At 39.0% G+C, this 25,981-nt stretch overlaps 1 protein-coding gene across 2 annotated transcripts in view; it reads left to right on the top strand.

Annotated features, from left to right (window-relative positions):
• The window catches only part of fhod1 (formin homology 2 domain containing 1), a 298,364-nt gene that overhangs the window by 233,200 nt on the left and 39,183 nt on the right, over positions 1-25,981 (top strand). Inside the window, exons 11-13 of one of the 2 annotated variants that reach the window (XM_048605594.1) lie at positions 15,387-15,494; positions 18,578-18,625; positions 19,537-19,643. In XM_048605594.1, the coding sequence (XP_048461551.1) occupies positions 15,387-15,494; positions 18,578-18,625; positions 19,537-19,643 (263 nt within the window). The remainder of the gene's footprint in view (positions 1-15,386; positions 15,495-18,577; positions 18,626-19,536; positions 19,644-25,981) is intronic. The other variant, XM_048605595.1, reaches the window with a different exon arrangement.

The following is a 25,981-nucleotide window of genomic DNA, read 5'->3' as shown; positions in this document are numbered from 1 at the left end:
GTTCAAATCTAGGGGGCATATTTTTAAGGTGAGAGGAGAAAATTTTAAAAAGGACGTGGGCAACTTTTTTTTACACAGAGAATGGTTCGTGTGAGGAATGAGCTTCTAGAGGAAGCAATGGATACAGGTGCAGTTACAACATTTAAAAGACAGTTGGATAAGTACATGAATAGGAAAGGTTTGGAGGGATATAGGCCAGACGCAGGCAAGTGGGACTAGTTTAGTTTGGGTAACATGATTGGTGGGGACTAGTTGGACTGAAAGATCTGTTTCCATGCTGAATGACTCTATAAGTATATTATCTAAATGGTAAGAATTTGCAAAGCTCTGAGATGCATGAGATCTGGGTGGTCTTGGGCATGAATCATGAAAGGTTAGTATGCAGGTTCAGCAAGTAATCAGCAAAGCTAAAAGAATGTTATACTTTATTGCAAGGGGAATTGAACACCAGAGCAGAGAGGTTATGCTTCACTTATACAGTGTATTGTGTACTGCATTGGTCACTGTACTTGTGGAAGAATATTAATGCATTGGAAGCAGTTCAGGAAAGGTTTACTAGACTAATATTTGGAATGAGTCGATTGCCTTGTGAGGACAAGCTAAGCCTGTTTCCTCTGGAGTTTAGAAGTGTCAGAGGTGACTAGTTTAAAAATAAGGGGGTGTCCCTTTTTAAAAAAAAGATGAAATATTTTTTCTCTGAGGGTTGTGAGTCTTTTGAATTCCCTTCCTCAAAAGACAGCAAAAGCAGTTTCTTTAAATATTTTTAAAGCAGAGGTTGGTAGATTCTTGGTTACGAGGGAGATGAAAGATTATTGGGGGTATTATTGTAAATGTAGAGTTGAGGTTGAAATCAGATCAGCCATGGTCTTATTGAATGGTGGAGCAGGCTTGAAGGGCTGAGTGGCCTACTGTTGTTCCTTGTTTATATGTACACGGTTTGTCATGATTTCTTCTCTGCTGTATCACTATTGAAGTCATTTCTATGTCTTGATTGCGATTCTAAAATAGAATGTGTCCATTTTTTTCTGGCAGTCGATAAGGCGAGTAAATAATTAGTTACAGTTCATCCTGTTTGAAAACATATTCATAATAAAACTCAGGACAATGGAAGAGCTCATCAGCTTTTCATGGAGAGAACCTACAATTGAATCTCGCCAATGTGCTATCTGGGGAGAGCAGTCTTACAGCTTCAAACACCATTACAATGTGGATTTGTGATTTTCCCTCTGAGCTGATCTGAAATCTGCAGCGCAGCTCCACTTTGTAATCTCTGTGTAATACAGTCTATGAGAACTAGTGGAAGAACCAGTTTCAGTGGGACCTTCCCACCATAGAATCCCTACAGTGTGGAAACAGGCCCTTCGGCCCAACAAGTCCACACCGATCCTCAGAGCATCCCACCCAGACCGATCCCCCTGTAACCCACCTAATCTACACCTCCATGAACACTACAGGCAATTTAGCATGGCCAATCCACCTAGCCTGCACATCTTTGGACTATGGGAGGAAACCGGAGCACCTGGAGGAAACCCACGCAGACAAGGGGAGAACGTGCAAACTCCACACAGACAGTCGCCTGAGGGTGGAATCGAACCTAGGTTCCTGGTGCTGTGAGGCAGCCGTGTGAACCACTGAGCCGTCATGCACTTTCACTTATTTACTGACTGCTATTTACGCTATACCCAATCTTAAAATGTCTTCAGCTTTAAAATAAGTTGGAAATTTCCCAAGCAACACAGCTTTCTTTTAACGTCATTAAAGAACTGATGGGTGTTGTTGAGCTCCCTACCGTCTTGGAACACTTCAGTTGAGTTGCCATCTCTTGGTGTATTGGGCAGAGGATGATGTGGAGATTGCAGTACAACTTTATGCTACTAATCTGCAGTGCTGTTAAGGGAACCAGTCTTATATTGGTATCTTCAAAATAAGGAGCATTGTTATGTGCTCACCATTAAAATAATTGCCAGTTATAATGTGATAAGTTCATTGAAGTTAATTAAACTTTTCTTATTGTCCCAAAAGCTATCTTCCCATCTCCTTCTCCATGTTTGGCTCCAGTTTGTTTACATTATCTAGTAGATCTAATTGAGACAGTGTTTTAGAAAGTACATTGCACACAGGGGAGACCAATTGTCAACTGTAGGTTTAAAATTCAAAATGCTCAACCAATCTTTGAGAATCATGAATCAGTTTACAATATCATTTGGAGGAAACATGAATAGCCTCAGTGAGTTGTACGGATAAGACATGACCCATCGTTAACACTGACTCTGACCATTCATCTGTGCTAAATTTTCTTTTCCTGTTTATTAAGCAGTATCTTGCCAAGCCACAGCATATCAACAGTCCCTTAGGGGTGAAGGTTGAGGATTACAGAAAGATAAAAGTTAGTTTAATGTCGATTAGGAGGACACAACCAACACGCAAGTGATGTGGCACCATTTCTTCCTATCTGGAGATCTCCATTCAGGTTTCATGTCTGTCCAAGCTATTGCTGGACTTGGATAACACTGAAATTAAAATTATTGTTTCATAATTTGAGACAAGTCTTCAGACCCTCTGTCCTTTATAAATCAGTTGCTTTCAAACCTTTTTGGTTCAAGGACCCCTTTACAAATGAACTGTGGCATTCTGAATTAGAATATTATATAATGTGCACAATATGGATGTTCTACGTAAAAGGGGTATATAAAAACACTATTTAAGAAATGGGTGGTATTGGTAAGATGGGAGTGTCTGCCTGCTCATTACATAATATGCAGTACTTCAGTTTTTTTAAACAATCCCTCTCTGGAGCTAGGCTAAAATGATCCATTGTCAAAAAATAGCCTTGATAACAGTGGATTTACCAAATGACATGCACACCACTCTCAGCATTCCTGCATAGATGGAACAGCCAGCTTATTCTGTGTGGTATAATAAAATTCATGTATGTCATGATTATGCAACTGATCACATAACTCTGACATCCATAAGAATGAAGAGAGCAGGCTAGAATGGGCATGCATGAAGAGAGAGGTCTCAGACACTACACAAGAGAGCTGTGTTTGATGACCTATGTACACGATGTAAACAAATGAGTGTTGCAGATACAAAGAGTTGGAGAGCCTTACTTGGAGATGTGGAGCAAGCAGCCTCAGGGACATTGTGTGTTCAGCCTATATCCTGAGCTACTCCAGACCGGAATCTCAATGTGCAAGTAGCAATATACAACACTGTGTGCTGTACATGTGAGCAAAAGACCAAAGGACAGAAGCTGTGTGGCCCTTTTCACCTACTCTACCATCCGTTATGATTGTGGCTGATATTCAGCCTTGACTTTACTTTCCTGCCATCTCACCATATATCTCAATTCCTGGAAACATCAATATTCTCTCAGCCTTAAATGGAGCATCCATAACCCTCGAGGATTCAGAATTTCAAAGATTCACAACCCTTTGAGTGAGGGAATTCCTCACTGCAATACTAAATGTCTCATCCTGAGTCTATGCTGCCATGTTCTAGATTTCCCAGCTATGGAAACAGCCTCTCTGTCTACTCTGTCAAATACTTTTAGAATCTTGAACCATTCAATGAGATCACCTCCCATTTTTCTAAACGTCACAAAACGTAAGTACGATTTACTCAGCTCTTCATCACCAGTCAAACCTGTCATCTCAGAAACAGTGATAACAAAGTGTGGAGCTAGAGGAACACAGCAGGCCAGGCAGCATCAGAAGAACAGGAAAGCTGACGTTTCGGGTCGGGACCCTTTTTCTGAAGAAGGGTCTTGACCTGAAACGTCAGCTTTCCTGTTTCTCTGATGCTGCCTGGCCTGCTGTGTTCCTCCAGCACCACACTTTGTTGTCTCTGACTCCGGATCTGCTGTTCTTGCTATCCCAGAAACAGGTACTGGTTACTGTACCACTTCCTGAACGGTTCATTGTTTTCCAGATATGATGTTACCAAAGCTTTGTATAATTGTAGGAAGACTTCTTCATTATTCTATTCCAATCCCCTCACAATAACGGCCCATGTAACTACTTGTCTTCCTAATTGCTTACCGTACCTGAACACTAACATTGCTTTTCTTATGGGAGTATACCCAAATGTCTCTTAACACTTACAAGCTTTGCACATTTTAAAGAACATTACGTCACCTTAGTAGGAATTCCCTTCCTATATCTCCCTGCCCATCCATTTCACTTTGTTCCTCTAAGGCACCCTTAAAACTTCTCTAACCATACTTCTGATCATCTTCCCTAATCTCCTTCTCTGGCTCAGTATTATTTCTGATTTGTTTTTTGTGAAGCTCCTTGGCATTGTGTAAATACCAGTTTTTAGGTTAGACTTTCCTGAAAAAGATTACAGAGTGTGAACAATCATCATCAACAATCATCCTTATTAATGTGTAAACTAGTCAGTAACCTTTGATGCGGAGGAGATATCTCATGACTTGTGAATCATCATCATTTGCTGGCCAGTTTCAACTCCTCTATCATTTCTTAATTTTTAAAATGCATTTGTTCTGGGGATCTCTGGAGAAGGCAGCACTCATTCATTTCCTAATTTTCTCTGAGATAGCAGTGAATCATCCAGTTCATGTAGTGTGGTTACACATCCAGTGCTGTTATGTCCGAAGAAAACAGTATCTTCCCCTTATCTCCCAGTCTCCCCTGGATTGCACACTAACCTCACCAGACAAAGATATGCTTAGTGATTGAGGCAGTTGTTGCACAATGATAGTGTCCCCACCTCTCAGCTAGACGCCCCAAGTTCAGCTCCCAGCTGCTCCAGAGCTGTGTCATAATAGGTCTGAACAGACTGATTTAAAAATATCTAGAGCTAGTAATTAATAACATCCGCCCCCTTTTTAACATTTGCATTGTTTATGAATATCACAATCAGAATCTCTGGATTAGAAAGGAAACCATACAAAGTGTGGATTTTCACTTCTTCAGGTTGGTGATCTTTGAAACTGAACATTAAAATAAGTTGTTAGTTTTCCTTTCTGTCTTTTGTTTATCTCCCTTCTTTCCTTTTTCTAAATTTTTCTTTCTTTTATATGATTTAATGTTGAATTTACCTTTTCTAATTCACTCTCCTTCTCAATCTTTTCTCGATTTAGTGTTAATCTCATTTGATAAGAGACGCCCTGTTTTATTCCTTGTTCTCCAAAATCCCAGATATACCATTGCTGTTGTTGCATCATTATCAGCTCAGCATTCCTTCCATTCTGATGGGCAGCATATTTGATGCTGAGGGGGCATGGGAACAGACTTAACTAATAGGACACACTTTTAGATGCCCCTGCTTCTTCACCCCACATGCCTATTTTAAACTCTGTATAGCACGGTATGTCTTCTTGAACGTTGTACGAAACAGTATCATAGACCAAGTCTTTTCCCATTTGGAACTTGTTTTCTGAAACGCTAGTAAAATGTCTCTTGTGAAACTTCATTGATTTCTAAGGGCACAGCAGCTTCTTTCCTGTTGGTTCATTATCACTGTGATGGTTAATCAAAGTGCATTTTGCTCCCCTTCAATTTCATAATCACTTCATCCCTTTAGAATACGTTCTCTGAATATTTCTCATTTATATGATGTACAGTGTATACTCTACATTTCTAGTTAAGGATAGCAAAGCATTTCACCTCCTTGTATTTTATTGGGAAAATGTTGTGAGGGGGGTATATGTTCATAAACGAAATGCTTCCTTAAATGCTTGAACAATTTAACTTGTGCCTGGGGCAGTAAACATTCTGTCACATTTAATTATTGTTTGTGTAATTGTGTAAACACTTGATCAGGAGTGTTTTTTTTATACAGAAGGTTACATTTCATGGAAAATTCATGATAGGCTTAAATGATAATGACAATGTTTCATCATCCAGAGTTTATTCTCAGTATATCAGGGATTATCATCTGAATGTTGTACAACACACTGGCATTGACCAGAGTATAAAGTGTAAAAGAATGAAACTTCAGTTTGTTCCTTTTGGTTGTGTATACTTATGCCTTTCTACATTTTGATAGTCTGTAGTCGCATCTGCAAAAGCAGTAGAGTCAGGAAAAGTCATTTAAGTTGAACATTATGATGGTCATTTGATGCTCAAAAACTTTGAATGCCACAAAGAAAGTTGGGAGTTCTGTCTTCTGTAGCATTCTTTGCTAGCTTTCCCAATAGAATTAGTTGCTGGCTGTTTCATTGCAGTTTTTATTGAGTCTGTGAATTAATATTGATGGCTATTTTGTGAAAGTCTGTTCGAAAGAGAGAAATTTTCTCTCCTGCCCTGTTTTTTTCAGGTTTTCATTCACTGGAAGCAATTTTGACATTGTGATAATATAAATTGGCTTCAGCAGAATCAGCTGTCCATCTCATATCTCCCTGAATTTTAATTCTGTTGACTTTGATCAAAGTTTTAATTAGAGAGATGAGGAGCGAGCGATGATTCATTGTTACCTGTTCTACACAATTGCATGAAATCAATGGACCTTATTGGAGGTTGTTACAAGAACATACAGTGTCAATGGTACCTACTTACCTCAAAACAACAAAATTTATCCCTAATGCAAACGGGAAACAATGCTTCATGTGAGGTTACAGTTAATTAATCTTTACGGTGACAATAAATTGTAGAAGATTCATGACAGTTAGAAATTAATGAAAATGAACTTACATTCCTCTTGTATAGGTGGTTCAATAGGTGGAGTTTAAAAAAAAATCAGCAGAACTTTGATAAGTGGATTTTTAAACAAACAGGAGTGCTTTTCCAGTGGGGGTGGGGTAGTGAGCAATTGTTTTTTACAATCATTAGTTTCTGCTGCTTATTTGGCTGTGACACAACAACAACTTGCTCTACCAATATAACTTTAACGTAGTAAAATATCCCAGGGTGCCTCACCAACTCACAGTTGACAGAAAGATCCCCCAAGCAACAATCAGATCACCGTACACTGTATCAGTTTTGAATATTGGTTGAGGGGGGAATGGTGGCCTAGACACCAGGAAACCTCCAAATTTGTGTATCTGTCACATACAGCTGTTTGTTAGATCCAAACTTTCTTTCATCCAGCTCTTCCAACTTCCAAGAATAACCTTAAGCCTCTTTCCTGCACATTTCACTAATGCCTGTGCATTGTCAAATGGAGAAAATTCACTCAGTCTTCCATCAAACTATGTCGAAAGCGGATATAGCAAATACGCAACTTTGACTTAAATTTTCCAGTCCTTTGCAATTGTATTAATTTGAGAACTGGGCATATCATGATCAGAAATAATTAACTTCTTTTGATATTAGAAATCCAGCATATTAAATTGTGACTATAAGACTTAACTGAATACTTAAAACAAAAATCATTGCAACACTTCTGAAATAGATAAACTTGAGCTAGAATTGGCACTTACAAACTGCACGAATAAATTCACAATAGACCGGAATTCTGACCTTCACATATTGGGTTATATATATTCAGTACAAAATTAGACTTTTTAAGGTCTAGTTAATAGAATGACATTTATCTGATGTATGTAAGTTTTTTTTTAAAACTTCTTTCTTTACAGAATTATTGTATATTCTTCCTGTTAAAAGCATTCAAACAGATAATGCAAAGCTAAGGAATATTATGGAATGTGAAAACTGGATGAACTATACTACATTTTTCTGAAAGAAAAATGGGTGTCTCTTTCATGAATTACTGAAAGTTAGTTGTAGCAAGTGAGAAAGAAGACGTGGTACGTGGGCCTTATTACAAGAGGATTTGCGAATGGAAGAAAAGGTGTTTTGCTGCATTTATGTAGTGCCTTGGTACGACCACACGTAGAGTATTGAGTGCAGTTTTGGTCTCCTTACCTATGAAAAGATGTACTTGCCATAGAGGGAGTGGAACAAAAGTTCACCAAACTGATTCTTAGAATGGAGGAATGGTCTTATGAGGACAGATGAAATTGTCTGGGTCTTTATTCTCAGACGTTTAGGAAAATGAGAGGTGAACTCATTCAGACATACATATGTGAACAGATTCAAGAACAGCTTCCTCCCTGCTCTTAGCAACCTTTTGAAGGGACCTCTTTAATGTTGGTGTTGATCTGTCTCTGCACCTTCTCAGCAGCTGCAACACTGTATCCTGCACTCTGTTCTGTTACCCTGATGCACATGTATAGTAGGATCTGCCTGTAAAGCATGTACGATAACATTTTTCACTGCACGTCAGTACATGTGACAGTAATAAATCAAATCAAATCAAAGTATGGATTTTTATGTTGCTATGATGAGTAGCTGTATTTTCCATTTACATTACGCTCAATGATTTAGATGTGGAAGCATCATGTGTTAACCTCTCAGTTTCCAATCACTGTGCTATTCATTTCCTGTAGTCAAAGACGTAGGAAGCGGACATGCAGTCAGCAGATTTAATGCAGGCATGTCAAGTTGTCCCCGGCAACAAGCAAATACCTTCGTGGAAAAAAATTGTCTATGATAGGCTAATGTTTCAACATAATCATCAGAGAAACTGAAGGCTGAATGATTTCAACTGTGGTCAAAAACAAATGTAGGTCTTTATTTAGGTGTTTGCTTGATTCAACAGCTAATGCTTCTTGTTAGAAATCAGTCAGTTCATTCCACCCAGGGAAGATTGTAGTGGTTTACACATTGACACAGTAGAGAAAGACTTGCACCCAGATAAACTGTCCATCTCAGATCATCGCAAAGTGCTTCACAACCAAGTAAGCACTTTTAAATTGGAATTCCAGCAATAAAGTTATACACAGCAAGGTCCAAACAATATGATTAAAGATTAGATACTGATGTTCCTTGAGGGAGAAACATTGGCCAGAACATGAGGGAAGAGTTCCTCCTTGAAATGGTTCCACCAGATCATTTGTCCACATAAAGGCAGATGGAATCTTGATTTAATGTCTTATCTGAAAGTTGGCATCTCTGGCATTGTTGAGAACTGTTGAGACTCTGCTCATCCTCAAAAAGCAAAGTCAAAAGTCACACGACACCAGGTTATAGTCCAACAGGTTTATTTAAAATCACAAGCTTTCAGAGCGCTGCTCCTTCGTCAGGCAAAGTCTGTTGGACTATAACCTAGTGTCGTGTGATTTCTGACTTTGTCCACTGTAGTCCAACACCTGCACGTCCACCTCATAAAGCAAGTAGGGATCAACATAGGTTTTATTTTCAGAAGAAGCAATACAATCCAATTTATAGTACAGATTCATTAGAACAGGGATTTTCTGAAGAACTGCCACTAATTGATATTGTATGTTCACTGAAGGGTTAGGCTAGGTTTGGTTAGGCAGATGGTGGACATAGAGCAGAGATGGGTCAGGAGTAAGGCGGTGAATTCAGTAACAAGTGATTAGGAGAAGTGACAGAAAAGAGGTAGAGAAGGGATGAGGTAGTGAGGAGATGGGAGGCACATGGCGAGTGGAGTGATGAGGGGTTGGAGGGAGGCAGTGAGTGGAGTAATGAGCGTTGGGCAGAATGTGGTGAGCAGTGTAGCAAACTGTTAACAATGGACATGTAACATTAATTTTAGCATTGGTAAAATAAAACACCTTTGTGTTAATGGATGCTTAGCGAGCACACGCAGTTGATCTAATTTGGCAGCAGCAAACACATGCACGTTTTTAAAAAAAGACAAATGGAGGTGTCCTCCCGTGTGCATTGTACCATGAAGTGGGTCTTTGTTGTTGGACCCGCAAATGTTTGAATGCAATGCTACCCAGTTCAGGAGGAGGGAACTCAGTCACTAGAAGGTCTCAAAATTTATTGGGCAGAATTGCTGATTGGATTATAGGTACTTAAAGTTGACAAGGCACATGGATTTGATAAGATGCATCCAAGGATTTTAAAGGAAACAAGTGTGGAAATTGTGGTGGCACTGCCCATGATCTTTCAGTCTTCCCTTGATTTGCGGAGGTACCAGAAGATTGGAAAATTGCGAACATTATGCCCTTGTTCAAGAAAGGTTGTAAGAATAAACTCAACAATTTGAGTCCAGTCAGTTTAATTTTAGTGGCAGGGAAGTATCTAGAGACAGTTATTCAGGATAGAATTAACGGTTACATGGGAAATTTGAACAGGAAAAATCAGCGTGGATTTCTAAAAGGGAATTTGTGTTTAACTAACTTGCTGAAGTTTGTTGAAGTGGTAACAGAAAGACTCAATGAAGGGAAGACTTGATTTGATTTACGTGGACTTGTAGAAGGTGTTTGTGATACAGCGCCATACGACAGACTTGTGAGGAAAGTTATAGGTCAATGTATAAAACAGACAGTAGCTGCATGGGTGTAAAATTGGCTGAATGATAGGAAACAGGGAGAAATAAGTCAAAGGGTATTTTTCAGGCTAGAGCAAGGTTTGTAGTGGCATGCCCCTGGTGTTGGCAATTGGGGTCCTTGCATTTCCTGGTGTAAATTAGTGATCTGGACCTTGGTGTGCAGGGGACAATTGCAAATTCTGCAATTGACACTCAACTTGAGAAGGCTATAACGGTGGGAAGGACAGTGTGGAACTCCAAAAGGACATTGACAGGTTGATGAAGTGGGCAGATTGGTGCAGATGAGGTTCAATGCAGAGAAGAGTGAGGTAATGCACTTTGGTAGGAAGAACATTGAAAGGTAATAGGGGGCACAATTGTAAATTGTGTATGTACGTTGATTATTGCAAGTGGCAGGACAGATATTGATTTGTTGATTGCTTTATGGTTGTCACATGTACCCAGATACAGTGAAAAGTGTTGTTTTGTGTGCTGTACAGGCAGATCGTACCGTACGATGTGCATCAGGATAGCAGAACAGAATGCAGAATTACAGCCACTGAGAAGGTGCAGAGAGAAAGATCAGAATTAATATTTGAGAGATCTATTCAAAAGTCTGATAATAGCGGAAAAGAAGCTGTTCTCGAATTTTTTTTTACCTATATTCAAACTTTTTATATCTTCTGCCCAGTGGAAGAGAGTATAACCTGGTTAGGACCAGAGTTCTTTGATAATGTTTTCTTGCTTTTTGGAGGCAGCATGAAGTATAGACAGAGTCAGTGAATGGAAGACAAAGAGAGCGGTAACTAGAGCGTATAGTAGCTTCAACTTTATTAGTGGGGAGTAGAATACAACAGCAAGGAGGTGAGGTTGAATTCATAAACTGACTTCTTAGACCTCAGCTGGAGTACTGTATGCAGCTCTGGGTGGATTTCTAAAAGGGAATTTGTGTTTAACTAACTTGCTGAAGTTTGCTGAAGTTTGTTGAAATGGTAACAGAAAGACTCAATGAAGGGAAGACTTGATTTGATTTACGTGGACTTGCAGAAGGTGTTTGTGATACAGTGCCATACGACAGACTTGTGAGGAAAGTTATAGGTCAATGTATAAAACAGACAGTAGATGCTTCCCTGCCACTAAAATTAAACTGACTGGACTCAAATTGTTGAGTTTATCCTTACAACCTTTCTTGAACAAGGGCATAATGTTCGCAATTTTCCAGTCTTCTGGTACCTCCGCGAATCAAGGGAAAGATGTGAACTCAATGAAGAGAATGCAGAATTCATTGACAAGAATAGTTTCAGGGGTAAGGAACTTCAATTATGCGGAGAGACTGAAGAAGTTGGGACTGTTTTCCTTCTGGGATGAAGGCTGAGAGGAGATATGATAGAAATTTTCAAAATCATGGATGGATAGATTGGATATGGATAAACTGTTCCTGCTCGTAAAAGGAACAGAGTCAAGAATGCCTCCATTTAAAGTGATCTGCAAAAGATGCAATGACAAAGGGAGGAAAAACATTTTCACACTGCAAGTAGTTAGGTTATGGAATGCACTGCATGGAAATGTTCACTGGAGGCATTCAAGAGGACATTTGGATAAAAATGTGCGTGGGGTTGGAGATGTGTGAGAGTGTGGGTGTGTGTGAGAGAAACCAGAGAATGGCACGAGGTAATGTTGCACATTTAATGAGCTGGTGCAGGTACAATGGGCCAAATTGCTGCTTCCTATGCCATAAAATTTCTGTAATTGTGTGATTCTCTGCCAAGACTCTATCTGCAGCAGGAATGTCCAGGTCATTTGGCATCTAGGATACACGCAAACAACATCAAAGATTTACAAACCTGTAGGGGAGATATAACATGATATTCCTGGCTTCTCTATCCTTCATAGGTGTTGAATAGATGCCAGCTCTTCCTTCAACATTATTTTCAGTCTCAAGTTGCAGATTTTCCATGCATTTACTACATTATGACTTATCTGCTGCTAAACCGTAGCAAGGGTCAGGCATGCAGTACTGGCTGTACATTGTAAATGTACTGTGCATCTAATTATACACCTTGTTATATCATGACAAGCTTTACTGTCAATATGAAATGAATCTTTCTGATGTCTCGAGAGGCACCAGCAGTTTGTCAATGATCTCAAGTGATAGATGTACATCAATTAAACTTGCAGTAAGACGTGGACTGGTGTTGGTGTTCCTGTCTCTGGATCCTTCAGTGCAGGGTTTCTAGAGAAACTCAGCAGGTCTGCCAGTATCTGTGAAGAGAAAACCTGCTGAGTTTCTCCAGCAGTTTCTGTTTTCGCTTGTTTATGATCTCCAGCATCCATAGTTCTTTGTTTTAGTTTTGGGCTGTGTTTCTGCCTCTCTCCACACTCCCACAAGTGAAAACAAATGCTCCATTCTGATGTCTAGGTTGACATTAACCTGGGCATGCTCATATCTGATTAGTGTAGGTAAGCATTCCTTACCCATTAATCATTCCACTGCATCACGCAGACTTGGAAATATGAAAATAACTCACCGGTTCCTTATAGTCAGATCTTTGAAACCTAGAAAATAGGAGCAGGAGAAATCCATCTGACCGTTCGAAGCTGCTGCACCATTCAATACAATCCTGGCTGATCATGCGACTCTGTTCTCTGTTCTTGCTCTCTCCCCACGCCCGTAGATCCCTTCAGTCCCACGAACTATATCCTTCTTGAAAACATTAAATGTTTTGATCTCAGCTGCTTTCTGCGGCAGAGAATTCCACAGGCTCACAGTGGAGAAATTTCTTCTCACCTCAGCCCTAATTTGCCAAATCCATATCCTTAAACTGTGACCTTTAGCAAAATAAACATTCAGAGGCTCTTTGAAATGACCTGCCTGCTTGTCAAAAGATATATTAAGACACTCACTTGCAAAACTACAATCAACATTATTGGTGAGGATGGTAGCTTTTATCTCTTGAGATTGGTGGGGTTTATTCAACAGGAAGGTATAGCTGCTTCCAGGGAATGGCACAGTACTGATGGTAGATGCACACATGAAAGTATTGTGCACTTAACCTGCATATGTTCAACATAGCAACTTTGAGGCATTGGGAACACTGTTACTGCCGTACAATTAGAAGAATACTACCCAATCCATTAGTTTGGAAATTGTGGGGAGATTCTGACCATTACTTTAAACAGAGAGGAAATTGGGCATCTCCGAGTTGTGATTTTCTGATGAAGCATCTGCGCTGGGATCAGCCAACAACAAAACCCATCCTTTTATTGCGAATCCTTCAAAAATCAGTTGCTCTTTAACCCAGCTCCACACCAATGGATTGTACAACAGTGTTTTTGCTCGTACCTTAACATTGATGTTACAGTTGCCGATATGAAGGAATTATCATTCACTTCTGTACTACTTTCAGAAGATTAATTATTTGCACTTAGCTGCATATCTTAATGTTTTCAGTCTGCGTGAAGTATAGGTTCTTTGCAATATTGAAGTATATCAGTTATCTGTCTTTCATGCTTTTATTGAGCTATTTAACAACTTAATGGCTTGTTTAGCATGCTTTTTATATTAATAGTGCACAACCTGTTTGGTGGATGACTTTCTCCAGCTGCCCTTCGTCAGATTATTTTCTTACCTCTCTGGTCCTTTTATTAGGGCTCTTTCCTACACCAGCTACTATGCAGTAACCTCTTTCACCTTTCCGTCAAGACCTAACCTTGTTAACCAAGCATCAGAGGAGAGCTCCCTAAACCCCACCAGGTTTGTGTTACGTTTGTATTGGCGGTAAGGACATTTTCAATGTCTTGCTTTCAGACAAAGAGTGCGTTCAAGAAGTTCTGTAAATTCCAGAAATTAGTTTTATGTTCCAAAAATACTATGTACCAGCAGTAAAGGGCTCAAAGGTTGATTTTGGTTTTAAACAGCTAATTAGCACTCCTCGGAAAAGTAAGTGCAAAGATTTTAAGGTGTGAAAGAGAGAGAGAGACCTGAGGTTTGTAATGAACTGAATTTAGATATTCCCTATCAAATGCCTTGGAATAGTTCTGTTTCTTATAGTTCTTCACCGAGGTGGGTGTTGACAGAAGGTTGTTTCCGTGACTTATTTCCTGTGGTTTTCCAGGAACTCAGAATTTGAATCCCTCATTCCAGGTGGTTTCATAAGCTCTTTCTCCCCATCTGTACTGTTTCCCCTGCTCCAGGAATGACACCGTGCTGATGGTAGATGCACACATGAAAGTATTGAGCACTTAACCTGTACATGTTGAACATGGTGACCTTGCTGAGGCATTAGGAATGCTGTTACTGCAGTACAATTAGAAGAATACTATCCAATCCATTAGATTGATGGCAAGTTTTAAACCTTGTTATTTTTCTGAGTTCGATATGTGGTAATAAAATTCCTCCGGTCAACATTTATAGCAAAAAAAAACTCGCTAAATACTCGCTAAATTTCTCTGTGTAATTGTTAACTTCAAAACTTTTAAATTTATTATCCTTTCATAAGATTCCAACATTTTAAATGACATTTGACTACAAGTTAACTTAGGAGACCTGGATATTTTAGATATTTTTGTTAAGTTGATTTTCTGAGTTGATCATTCAGAATATGTCCTTTCAAAACATTTCTCTCCAAAGTGAAGAAAAGCACCCTTTAGACATTTAATTGGTGTTTCTTCCATTATTATATCAGTCAGGTCATAGATTGTTGTTAAATGCAGTATCAACAATTTCTAAAGGTGGTAATTAACAGTTCATCACTGAGTTTTTCATCCCAACATGTTACAATGCAATTATTCTTGAGGTGGCTATTCAAAACTTACATATAAATATGCATTGGCAGTATATAAATTGCTTCGCTTCGGGAAAGAAAACTAATTCCGCATTGTTGCAACATCCCAATGATTCAGAGGGTATCAGCCTGATACTGAAGATTGGAAACTGATAGGAAGTTGTTTAGTCTGCAGACATTGATGGCATTAGCTCATTTTCGAGATTCAGCAGGAGTGGTAAGATCGCTGTGGGGCTTCTCTGTGAGAACACTGGCAGATCATTATACACTTTGCTTCGTTTTTAAAAGAACATTTGTTACAGAGTGTCTGATTGTTTTCTTTTCCCTAACTGATCTTCTAACTGTCTACAGCCTTCCACCCAGAAAATTGTATTCATCGTTTAGCAAGCCAGATCTGCTAAACACACCTTCAGAGGAGAAGACAATGAAAACAGGTCCTGGAGAAAAAAGCATTTTCAAGTAAGTCAGAGCAGTGAAAGAGAATTTGATTATCTGTGTTTAGTATACAAAGGTTTATTTTTGTAACAAAAGTAAAATGTAAGTAATGTTAGAACTCTAAATATCCACAATTCTGTCATTGCTGAACAGAGAGCCATGTTACTTAAGCTTTTCATCTTGCGAATTTAAGGACAAATGCGGGAACATTAAATTTATATTACAGCAATTCATACTACAGGAGAGAAGGTGACTAGTTGGTTAGCAAGTTGATTCTGATTGGCCAAGATATTGCCATGGAGATGGTAGTGGAGAACTATCGACCTTCACAAGCTCCCAGATAATTGAAAAGAAGCACAAGGCTTGAACATGTTCCTTTTGCTTGCAGAGAACCAGTCTCTGTATACGAATGTATGGCACTTCTAGCAATAAGCCATGTTATGAGCTCAACTAATTCTCTGAAATTGGTTGTTGGAGTAGCTATTGTGTACTCAGGATTGTTCAGCAAGTGCTGCCCAAACGCAGATTCACATCTAACAGACGACACTTTATTTTGGCTTTTGTAAGCACAGGCTGCTTGAGTACTATCTATACTCTGCCTGTAATGAACAGCCAAAGAAATTTAACATTTGATTAGGCCAGACTTATGACATAGCACTGGAATTCATATATAATGTGCAGTACGAACATTTTTTTGCACTGACAGTAGCATCCTGTTAGTAGCCACTGCATAGTAACAGTGTGAACTGGCTTTTGTGTTTGACCTGATGAGTGCAAGATGAAGAGCTTGGGCAATATGTTTTGTCTATTTAGTAATATTCAAGTTCGGGAATGCCGAGAAGCCAGTCTGTTATCTGTCATCCTGATTGCCTGGCAGAGCCTACACTGGCTGAAACCTTGTGTAAGATATTACCCCATTTCACTTTTTCCTACTGGATAAAGTCATAGTGATGCTTCCTTTGTTATTTGTATTGTATTATACTCTACTGGTTGATCATTCTGATTGTGAATTGTTCTTCCATATGTGTAGGATCACAACTAGAGATATCAGTTCTATAGCAGAATACCATCCATCATTGGAGGGAATCCTTATCAGGAAAGATCATTGTGGCTGCACAGAGTTATCAGTTCTGAATTTTGAGAGTTTGTTAATGCCCCTGTGAAGAATGTTGGGGTGTTTTATTATGTTCAAGGTGCTTGATAAATTTGTGTTGTTTTTGTGAGCTTTGTCGTTGGTAATTTTTAAAATTCAGTTTACAATTTCATCTGACACTTCAAGTACTGTACATTCTTGCGATTTTTTTTTTCCCACTTGCATGGAGTTCAAGCTTGAATATTGGTTTAAATGCCACTGTTATTCAGTTTGTAGTTTTTGAAATCGATTCAGTTCTTAAAAGTACAGTAAAATTCATCTCTCACTCAATGGTTTCAGTGCCCTTACTTTTGCCTACAACTTATTGTTTTCATATGAACCTTCCACTGCCTTGAATCCACTCTGCTTACTAACTAAAATCAGACTATCATTTTCTTTCACTTTTCCTTCAGTTTAAATAATGTTATCGGGCAGCCAAACAGAGTCAACTCTTGATAGCTAGCATGATTGGTAATAAAATTAACTTAAATAGTCCAATCAAATTGTGATGAGACAATTATTTTGTTCTTTGAAATATGAAATATGTGGAATGAACTTTTTTTCAGCATCTTGCTTTCCTCTTTCAGTGTTATGAAGTAAATAAGCCCAAGGTGTCACACGTACTGCAATATATAAACATACAGAAATCTGAAATAAGTATCTATCTCCGGGTTCTGCAGTAAAAGCACAGGTGGGTTGAGTACAAGGATGATAGGGGAGCAGACTTAAGAACCAGCTAGGGTTAAGGAAGCAGAATTTTGGGTGGCTTGGGGTTTTCACAGAATATGGCTCAAGGAACCAATCGATGGAATTTGACAAAACCAAGCCTGGAATGAGAAAGATGTACATCAAAGTTTCAATGATGTTGGGGTAAGAACAAGATGAACGAAAGTATGCACATTGTGGGAATTGGTGGCTTTGCTAATGGGCAAACGCAGAGATGGACAAACATTTCAAGGTTGAATAGGACACAGTTTGTACCCCATTGGATTCAGCTTGAACCAGCAGACAGAAAGAGAAAATGAACTGAGAATTAAGAAGCAACATTTGGAGAGGTGCACAGGATGTTTTTGGTCTTTCTAGTGTTGAGCTATAAAGACCTATTCCATCCATGATTTTGTCAGACAGACAAGACCCAGTCTCATTCAATCAGGATTGGTGCCAAAAATGTGGATGATTGTTGACAGATTTGAAAATTTTAAGTGAATGTCTCGTATATATGAGGATACAGGTAGAGAGGCAGATGTACAACTGACACTTCTTTTTGAAATGACATATTTAAAGATTGAGGTCTTTAACCATAAAACAAAGGTTATTTTGTATTTTGTCAAGAATGGTGTACTAGATAAACAACTAGTGTACAATTGTCACAGCAATAGCAGTGTCACATTCTTTAAGGATGACATAGAATCTTTAAATTAATGTTACAGTGATTGATTTATCAGCTATTATAATCTGAAATTACAAAATCTATTTCTTTCCCAAAATCTCCAATGACTTATGAAATTCCCATGTATGGCAAGTCATGATCATATGTCCCTCACGCCTCTACAACTGGCTCTGTTAAACAGCATCTTGATTTCTAAATTCTTATCCTTCCTTTCAACTCTCCTCATGACCTTGCTCCTCCCTTTTCTCTGTATTCTCTAGGTCTATGACCTCTGGGATCTCTGCACTCTTCGAATTCTGGCATCTTAAGATTTCCTGATGTTGCGTGGACCATTGGCAGCCATGCAGGGCCTGGAGTTCTGGAGTTCCCTCCCTAAACCTCCCCGTCTCCCAAAATCTCTTTCCTCCATTTAAACCACTACCAAACCCACTTCTTTGACCAACATCTGGTCGCCTGCTTGAATATCTCCATAAGTGGCTTCATACCAAATATTTTTGCTAACACTCAAGCGTCTTGGGATGTTTCATGAGGTTAAAGGTGCAATATAAATACAAGTTGTTATACTGAAATTGATCTTTCTCTCAGGGCTGAAAAAGTTGCTGTTAGTGATAAACCTGTTCTGAGAAAGTATGAGTAAGTATTAGGTTTGGAATGGAAGTTTCAACTTTGTGATCTGTACTGCATTTTCTTTGTGATCATTCCATTTTGCTACAGGTACTAAATTTGCAGTCAATTTTTATTATAGGCCTGTATGAGTTGAGAGGATGTGGGGACATTTGATCAGATCCTGAACTATTCAAGTTATGGCAATGCATTTCACGGATAGCTCACAAACTTTTCCTCACCTTTTGCTGGTGATTTGTATCTAATTCCAGTCACGATCTCTACAATGTGTTAGACAAAAGGCTATTTTTGAGCTCCTATTTTCAAAGAAAAATTCTGTTGTAATTAATCCAAGTTCCAATTCACATTTAACGTTTAAAGTATCAATTAATCACCTTGACTGAAATGCTTGCAAATTGAATATCAATTCTTGTTTCATCATTTAAGAACCCATAGGGGGTTGAGCAACTGGACTGCTATCCTGATGCATATGTGTTTGTAACTTAAAAGTGTACAGGCCTATAGTAAGAGAAGTATCCTAGTTTGGAATGATGCATTGGTGTTTGGTGCCATGGTGCTGAGCAAGAGGACAATGGTTCTGACTATTATCTTGTTTTCTTGAAAATTGGGTGATAGTTTTCTTCCGTGGAGATGAATTGTGAACCAGAGTTTGATTCCGAATGATTTTAGCTTTTTTGGATGTATTTGTTCCTGAAGCAATAAAGCAGAGGAAATGTATCAATGCAACGAATTTTGCGATTTGAAATGTCTGCAAAAACTTCGCTTTACTGTGGGCAGTGATTGGTTTGCTTAACTGCATGTTTGGCTGTGGTGTGCTGTGGAAAATCAGTTTGCTGCAACCTCCGTTGCGTCCGAATTGCTGGAATGGTTTGTGGGATTTGCTAATGCCAAATGCTGAGATTCTACCGTAACGTTTTCAGAAATCGCTTTTTAGAAAATCTTGTTGCAACACAAAGAGAGAGGGATTTAAGCAAGTCGCGTTTTTCCAGAGACTTTGCCTCCATACCCACAGACAGACCTCCTGATGGTAAGTTGTTCCTTCCAATCTTTTATAACATAATTAAGAATAAGAAGGACCATTCATCCCAATTTAACACAGAAACCATCCAACTTACACTTTTCCATCCGATGCATCCATTTGTTATTTTAAGGCTCCTAGGGTTTATGTCTTTCTCCTGCTTAGGAGTCATTCCAAGCATTGGTCATGGTTTTCACACACAGCAACCTCCAGATGTTCATTCTAAAAAGTTATCCTTTAAAATTTGCCTTCTTTTACTTTGCTGCTACTGTTTCAGCTAATGTAGAATTCCATGTTACTCTTTTCCTTGCCTCCTTCTATCAGATATACTTCTAGGATGTTGCTTCTCACTTGCCTACTTTCCATGACGAAATGCCAAAGTTTCTCCAGGCTTTCCAGAACCAGCATGCAATATTCCAAAAGTATTGGGGTATTAAAGGATTTTGGGTTAATCTAAGATGGAGGACAGGAAAAAATCGTGGCTGTAGGAGCTTGCTCCTTTTTTTTTGAGGTATTTTCTGTATTGGAGATGATTTCCTCAAATTCTAGGAGCAGTAATTACTGTTTTAAAAGCTGTTGCATTGTTGTGGAACTTTGGGGGAAAAGAAAGATCACTTTAAAAGAGGAGGAAGGGAGACAAAGGTAGTGACCACATGGTGGGAAGTGAATCAACTTTTGGTGATGACGAGGTTAAGTATCTTTTTCCTTCTTGTTGGTTCCCTCACCACTGATCACAGACCCAATCCAGTAGCTTGGATTTAGACCTGGAGTAGGAACAAGATGGGGACCTTTTAATCTAGCTCTGATAAATATCTGGTTATTAACCGTGACATAGCAACCTGCAGCACACTTGGCCCAAATGATACATGCTGGAGTAAATTGAACACAAGACCGGGGAGAAGGTGGCTTGGCAGGATTGTCACTCTACTAGTAATCCAGCAGCCCAGGCTAATGCTCTGGGAACACGGGTTCGAACCCCACTACAGGAGCTGATGGATTTTCAATTCACATAGTAAATCTGGAAATGAAACCTAAGTAATGCATATAAAGCTAAGCTGCATTTCCACTCTGATCAAATGGCCAAAATACTGACATTTTCCTTTCTGATTGTCACTTTGCAAGAGTTACTTTCACTCATGTATTGAGTGGGTACCTCTCCATTCGTCTTATGAATCTGCATATGCAACTTTTGATATATAGCTAAAGCATCTACATTTCAAATATCTCTCTTCCATAGGTCTTTATTCATTGTCCAGCATCTGTGAAGAAAAACAGAATTAACATTGTGGGCCCAGTGACCCTTCTTCAGAACTGAGGTTTTCCAGCAATTTCTGTTTTTTATTCAAAACATTTGTGAGGAGCTTTTTCAAGTCAGCTACTGGTATTTAGAATCATACCATAGTAGACACTGGAAATCAATGACATTTGCAGCATTGGTTTCTGAATTTCTTTGTTCCCTCCCTCTACATGGCAAATACTGTGGAGATCCCTACCTTCCTCTGTAGACCTTTCTTCTTGCACCCGTAGACGTTAGAAGCTTTTATCTAATTGCTGCTTCTTACCCATGGGTTTCAATCTTTGTGAAACTGATTGTAGGACACTATGCCACAATGGGTCCGTTGATTGTGTTGCAGGTACTGCACCAACTTTGTGATGTATGCTCATTTTAATTAGCTTAGCACTCAGCAAGCTCTAACTAGGGTGCGCATTGATGATGTGTTAGGAGGCAGTCAATGTTGTGACCTGTTTAGGCTGGCTTGTATTGCTTAAAGCTAGCCTGCACATTTTAAAGGGGAGGTGCATTTTTCATTATGTTTTATTTTCATTCTTCTATCAATTTTGGCTTGGAGCTGTGAACTGAAAACTGTTCAGATCCCTCTGCTCCTGCACCCCTCTCAGAATAGTATGCTTATTTTGTATTGTCTGTCCGTATTCTGACAAAATGCATCACTTTACATTTCTCTGCATTGAACTTTATCTGTCTCCTTTGCAGTCATTCTACCAACCTGCCAATGTCCTTTTTGAAGTTGTGCACTATTCTCCTCACGGTTTACAATTATTCCAAGTTTAGTATCATTTGCAAACATTACAATTGTACACTAGACATCAAGATCCAGATGATAATATATATCAGGAAAAGCAAGGTCCCTAGGGAACTCCACTACAAACCCTCCTCCAGCCTGAAAATCATCCCTTAACTCTGTTTCCTGTAACTCCCCCAGTTTTGTATCCATGTTGCTGCTGTCCCTTTTATGCCATGAACTCAAACTTGCCTCATATGTCTGTTGTGGGGTATTGTACATCACATCAACAGCATTACCCCCATCAACTCTTTATGTTATCTCATCATAAAAACTTCAACAAGTTAGTTAAACATGATTTTTGCTTTCAAAACCCATATTTAATCTTCTTAGTCAACTCATGTTTATCAACATGACTACTCATTCAATCCTGAATAATTGTTTCTAGAAGCTTCTCCACCACTGAACTTAAACAGATGACTTGTATTAGAACCTTTGCTGATTTTTCATTATTTTTTAGTTTTATTCTTTTATCACTTTTGGTTTGGAGTTATGAGCTGGAAATGACTTGTGGGACACTTGTGGTTAAAGGAAAATAACAGACTAAACAAGTTTTATTTGTTTGCAAGGCCAGACTTGGAGCATAATTGCAGGTTGATTCTTGATTAAATGGGATCTAACAGACACACCAATCCCAGGAAGAGCATAATGTTTAAAAAGATAGGAGAAGTTGGCTATAAATGAGGTCAGTACCTGGAATTTGGTTCTAGCATGTCTGGAAGAGACCCTATGTACAAGCAGATGGCAGATGTTGAATGGTATTTGAGGCCACAGGAAGAGACAATCAATCTATCAGGGCAGAACCAGAATTTAAGTTGTTTCTTTGAACTATGTTTTCTGACAAGTGTGCTTCGTTGCTGACGAGACAGCATGAAAATTTGAAAGCTCTGTTTCAGAAACCCAAAGTGTAGAGAGTTGAGTTAGAAGTATTATTAGCTATATCTGAATGAACTCAGATCGTTCCAGAAAAGCAAGCAAGGAGTCCACACCTCTGCCTGTGAAACAGCACATCATGAAAGCCATTTAATTAAACTGGCCAGCTTTGTCATTTCATTTACTCCTTAATTGTGTTGGCCTATCAGTTTTTTTGTATGAATGGAGGCTGAAAACAAATATTTCAGTTTTAAAGCATAGACATTAATCAGCTTACCTTGTTGTTTAAAGTTTCTACTGCTAAAGTTATTGTGTATTTAATAAGTAGTTAAGTCTTTTGTTTGAGATACAATTAATTATTAACAAAGTTTGGGGTTGGCTATTCAAACGTTCAGTGAAGAATGTTTGGAGTAATTATTTGGGTGTCTTCAGTGATTTAATTTTACTGTGTGTTGAATACAGAGGTGGAAAGGCTGATTTGGTTGGTGTTTTGCCTCCATGTCGTAATGTCTGAAATTGCTGGATTTATCCTTACAATGTTTTCTGAACAAGGGCAGGATGTCTGAAATTCTCCAGTCTTTTGGCACATCTTCAGAGTTTAAGGAAGACTGAAAGGTTACGGCCAGTTTCCCTGCAATTTCCACTCCCGCTCCAAATACGTCAAGTACATATCTAGTAGGACTCCTGTTCTGACTCTTCCTTATGAAAAGGACAAGAGATGTCCTGTATCTGCAGGAAGGCAGAGCACAGATGGAGATGAATCACTGTGGCCAAGGATCTGGATACAGTATGGCAAGGTCAATGACATGCAGTCAAGGTTTGAGCTTATAGTATCCAATTGCACCGTCAGCTACGGCTGCTGCTCAAATCACAGCCTCATCCTGCACCCAGCGGCAATCTCCTTCAGTTCGGACTCACACATTACATGCATCTCCTTCACTGTACCCTCACATACTTGGCATTGCTGCAAGCCTTAGCCTTGCCAACAGTGGGATTGAAACCACTGAGCATGATGGTCTGTAATATGAGAAAGCGAGATGTTTTGCACTTTGGCAGAAAGATTAGAGAAGCTGAATATTATCCAAATGGAGAAGGACTGCAGAAAGCTACAGCACAGAGGGATTTGGGAATCTTCATGTATGAATCACAAAAAGCTAGCTTACAAGTTCAGGAGGTAATAGGGGAGGCAAATGGAATGTTGGCCGTTATTTTAAATAGAACGGAATATAAAAATAGGAAGATCTAGCTAAACCATGTCAAATTACAATTAAGGTCAATTGTAGGAAACATGCCCAAACAGTTTCTTTAAGAATGTCCTCTAAGTGGAGTTAGTGATCAGATTTTTGGAAAGAAAATAATTTATACTCATTTGACGTTAATATGAAACGTGCTTTACGAGGGACAAAGTCAGACGTCACATGGCACTAGGTTCAGAACCTAACCATCCAAGTCACTTGCTTATTCTCTAGTTCCATGGTCTTTGCTCTCACAGGGTCCAACACAAATCCATTTAGGGAAGAATTCTTTTATAACCCCCTTCATGTGTTCTCTGTTAGCCGCTGCTTTTAACAGTCCCTAGTAATGATGTGGAGGTGCTGATGTTGGACTGGGGTGGACAAAGTCAGATGTCACACAACACTAGGTTATAGTCCAACTGGTTTATTTGAAATCACAGGCTTTCGCAGCACTGCTCCTTTGTCAGCTCTTCCCTCCACTTCACCTGACAAAGGAGCAGCACTTTGAAAGCCTGTGATTTCAAATAAACCTGTTAGACTATAACCTAGTGTTGTGTGACATCTGACTTTGTCCACCCCAGTCCAACATCAGCACCTCCACATCATTACTAGGGACTGTTAAAAGCAGCGGCTAACAGAGAACACATGAAGGGGGTTATAAAGGAATTCTTCCCTAAATGGATTTGTGTTGGACCCTGTGAGAGCAAAGACCATGGATCTAGAGAATAAGCAAGTGACTTGGATGGTTAGGTTCTGAACTTTTATTGGTTTGGATGCCAGTGGAAATGAGTGAGGACATTGATATTGGAATGATTTCTGAACCTGTTTCACAAGTGCCACTGGAGGTGAAAAGCTTTCGTTCCATATTTAAGGACATCTCAGATAATAGCTGACCAGCAGGTGCCATTGTGGAGCTGCACGAAAAATAAATTGGATGTTGGGATCATACTGGGATGCTCATGGAGGAGAGGGTTTGTGGAGATTGCACAGGAAGGCTGATACAAATGTTTATAAGATTGTAAAATCTTTTGAACCTCTGGCCCAACCTCCAGTTCAAATAAGAATGATCGGAAAGTGCTGAGAATATTCAACAGGTCTGACAGCATCTGTGGAGAGAAATGAGAGATAGTATCTCAGGTCAAGGACTATCCTTGCTCTCCTTGACCTGAACGTTAGCTTTGTTTCTCTCTCCACACATGTAGCCTGCCCTACTAAGTATTTCTAGTGTTTTCTGTTTTCATTTCAGATTTCCAGCTTCTGTCATATCTTGCTTTTGTTTTGATGGTTAATTTCTTTATGGCTTCTTTAATTTGGAAACCATGTAAAAAGCAGATTAAATGTAAGACTAGATGAAAATAAGAATTGGTAATGATGCATTAACTGCCGTCCCTTACAGATACTTCAGGCTCATGGCATATCTCCCAGCTTCTCCGTTCAATTTTAATTATCCCAAGATTTGCTTGATTACCTTTATGGAGTTCAGGGAAGCATTGTGTAAAACTTCACTGCAGGAGAGTTAATAATCAGAGATTATATTTGGTTCATAAAATGAGTTGGGTTTAAGCTGCTGTGAGGCCTTTAGACATTGTACACTTTATGTTCTAACATTTTGTGCTTTCTAAACATGTTAATAAAATTTCTTCCGATCATTATTTACATTGAAATTGTAGAACGTAACAAAACAAAAGGAAAAAGCTTGTCTCTTAATTGAAAAGGATCGCAACTCGTGAAGTTGTGGAATTGTACCACAAGTTAATGACATCATTACACATGATTTGTACACATCAAATAGTCGACAGCTGGAACTATGTTCACTTTACACCATAGAACAAGGCTATTTGGCCTGTCATTTCTGTACGTACTATGTGACCTTGTGTCCATCAGAGGTATTTACAGTTTCTGCCTATACTTTCTATTGTGGCAAGGAATTCCATTCTTTCTCAGCATAAAGGTGATTTTCTCCATGTTTCTCTGCACTTTCTCTTCAATAAACCCTTGGTGCTATTTTATCCCAACTCCCTGGTTTTGAGGCCAATTGTTGTACCCAAGCTATAGCTCAGCTAAGACTAAATAATTTACCAATTAATACCAGTGAGAATTCCTAAGAGCTTGTCGGTTTGTGTAACCCAGCACTGCACTGTATTTCGTAATCATTGAT

The sequence above is a fragment of the Rhincodon typus genome, chromosome 15 (assembly GCF_021869965.1).
Source record: "Rhincodon typus isolate 14 chromosome 15, sRhiTyp1.1, whole genome shotgun sequence".
Taxonomy (NCBI): Eukaryota; Metazoa; Chordata; class Chondrichthyes; order Orectolobiformes; family Rhincodontidae; genus Rhincodon; species Rhincodon typus.
The sequence above is the reverse complement of the archived record's forward strand: the minus strand, read 5'-3'. Positions and strand labels throughout refer to the sequence as shown.